This window comes from Propithecus coquereli, unplaced genomic scaffold (assembly GCF_000956105.1).
Source record: "Propithecus coquereli isolate 6110/MARCELLA unplaced genomic scaffold, Pcoq_1.0 Scaffold15, whole genome shotgun sequence".
Lineage (NCBI taxonomy): Eukaryota > Metazoa > Chordata > Mammalia > Primates > Indriidae > Propithecus > Propithecus coquereli.
The window spans coordinates 4,010,949-4,013,798 of NW_012139413.1; the positions used below are offsets into that span (position 1 = coordinate 4,010,949).

General features: G+C 35.4%; 1 protein-coding gene across 2 annotated transcripts in view; it reads left to right on the forward strand.

The window, feature by feature from the left end:
* The window catches only part of SKIL (SKI-like proto-oncogene), a 30,351-nt gene that overhangs the window by 22,330 nt on the left and 5,171 nt on the right, over positions 1-2,850 (forward strand). For both annotated transcript variants that reach the window (XM_012640182.1, XM_012640183.1), the window contains one exon: positions 1,461-1,693. In XM_012640182.1, coding sequence (XP_012495636.1) covers positions 1,461-1,693 — 233 coding nt within the window. The remainder of the gene's footprint in view (positions 1-1,460; positions 1,694-2,850) is intronic.

The window sequence follows — 2,850 nt, forward strand, 5'->3', positions numbered from 1 at the left end:
GTAGGAGAATTATATTGTTTAGACATTCTTATTAGAAAAAGATTCAAAGAACGAATCTAAAGTAAAAGGGATTGTAAACTGTGTTGAATATTTGAGATAACCTTTATGTGGTATTTCTGTATTTTTTCTAAAAATAGGTCATTTTCTTTTTGTTCTGAAGTAAAAAAATGAAAGTTCTTTATTTCTTTACTTTTCTTCAGGAGGTAAACCAACTTTTCAGGAGTTCAGTGTGCAACTTTGATGTTGTAAAAAGAAATTCTTTTGAAATTAGAGCTTTCATAATAACCATACGTCTTAAAATCAAGTATTTACATTTTCAATAAAAGTACACTATAGATCATAAGCTTTTTATTTATTGATTCCTAGATTTTTATCTGCTGCTATGAATCTATGTTCCCCAAAAGCATGGTGAGGATTCTCAGTCTTACTATTGATATTTGCATAGTTACTACCATACCTATTGTGTTTGAAGTATGTCTTTTGGGCACTATTAAACCTGTCAGTTTTCTTAGCGGAAAACTGAGTTTTTGGCCCAAGAATTTACATGGTTGATAAAGAGAGACAGTATAGATGTCTTGTACAAACAAAATGAGATGTAAGAGGAGATTATCTGGAGTTTAGGGGATGAAGTGTTATATCAGTTAAATGGTCACATCTTTTTCTAAAAGTTACTCAGAATATAGTTACAAATATGATACTTAAATATCTAGCTCAAATTTGTTCCATGATCCTCCCAGATAATCTGAGCAATTTTATATGAGTTTGTAGCAAAATTGGTAGTTATCTCTTCAGTCTTAATTTGTACAATTTATTGTTTCTCTTACCAAATGAATAAGAAGTACTAAAATATTTTAAGAAGATTGCTCAGTGGGGTTTGATACAGGGAGAACTGCCCAGTAGCTGGGCAGCATTCAGAGTGCCTGTTCTCTCTCTGAGCTATGTAAGAAGGGCCTCGGGAGCTCCTCATTGGGTCTATTATGAGTCGGGCCATGACCATGCAGTGTGTGACTGAAGCTGCCTCACCATAGCAGAGGGTCAGGATCCCCTGCTTTGCAGGAGTACTGGGCAAGACAGCAGTCCTCCAAAGTAGCTACAGTTTGTTTTCTGTGTGGAATAAATGGTGCCTACTTAGGGCTGTCTAACGGCTCTATAAAGTGCTTCATGCTTTTAGTCCTCAGGTGGTTTAGAGGGAAGGAAAAGAGATTATGATTTTCTTTCCCAGTGAGTATCTTTTTAGTGCTTAGAAATTGTTTGCAAAGCAACAAAAATCCTTCATAATTTCATACTTAATACCTAAAGTGCTGATTTTTTCCAATTATTCTTTTCTGTTACCCTTATTTTCTGAGTTGTAATATTGTCTGGTTAAAAAAATTAAGCTTAATAACAGAAATATGCTACATATTTTGATTTTTACATAAATATAATATGTAATTTGTGTCTTATTTTGCCCGTGTTTTCAGTTACTACTTATACATGTGTGATAAAGTGGTTGCCCCAAATGTGTCACTTAGTTCTGCTGGATCCCAGTCTAAAGAGATCACAAAGACAGAAGCAAGTAAGTCCATATCGAGACAGTCAGAGAAGCCTCACAGTAGCAGTAAACATCACAAAACAGTGTCTTATCCAGATGTCTCACTTGAAGAACAGGAGAAAATGGACTTAAAAACGAGTAGAGAATTATGTAGCCATTTAGGTAAGTATTCAGAAATTATCTTTTTAAAATTAAATATGTAATGAACACATTTATTCAGCATTTTCAAAGTAGATTTCTATCTAAGCTAATTTTCCAGATAATTGAAGCTTTTACCTTAAAAAATGCTACCTTTCACATTTCTTTGAACCTCAATTGCTGTACTTTTCTGGCATGGTGACAGCTATAGAGGCTAATGAGATAGATCTATAGAGGCTACCTGGCTTCACACTGCAAATAATTTTTGTCTGATTTTTTTTGTCTTTCTTACCTTTTCTTTGCTGTCAGATTTCTTCAGTTGGTCTTTATTTTTCTTTCTAATTTGCTGTGAACTGAGAAACCATTTAACTAACACTAAGAAATGTATGTAAGTTAGGTATAGAACTCAGGGAAACTTAGTCATGGAATAAAACAAGGATTAAAAGCTCTGGGAGCCAGGCAGATGGCATAAATGTAAAATACTGGCTGGTCATCTGAAAGAAAAAGTATCGCTTTTCTGCCCACTTACCATGCTTTTTAAAATACTGTGGATCGAATAAGACCTGTCTGCTTAAATGCTGCCTGTGTTACCCTCTGCATATCAGCACAGCTTTGCCTAGTGCTTAGGCAGTGTGACAGTTATTTTAACTGCCTTGGAACAGTTGGAGAATCCTCTAGTTATTTAACCTTTTATAGAGAATTGAGACTCTTGAGGGTTTTCTTTAATTTTGAGATGTTTTGTTTTTTGTTGTTTCGTTTTCAGAGATAGGGTCTCTCTGTGTCACCCAGGCTGGAGTGCAATGGTGTGATCACAGCTCACTGCAGCCTCCAACTCCTGGGCTCAAGTAATCCTCCTGCGTCAGCCTCCCAAGTAGTTGGGACTACATGTGTATGCCACCAAGCCCGGCTGGTATTTTAATTTTTTTGTAGTAACAGGTTTTCACTGTGTTGCCCAGGTTGGTCTCAAGCAATCTTCCCTCCTCAGCCTCCCCAAAGTGTTGGGATTATAGGCTTGAGTCACCTAATTAGGGCATTCAACCCTAATTTTGAGATTTTTAAAACTCACTTTTCTCTGGATTTAAATATGGTAAACAAAAATTAGTAACGTACCATTATGCCATATTTGTATTGTGTTTTATTTCCCAAATTAATTAATTTTAGTGACTTTTTTAGTTTATCAT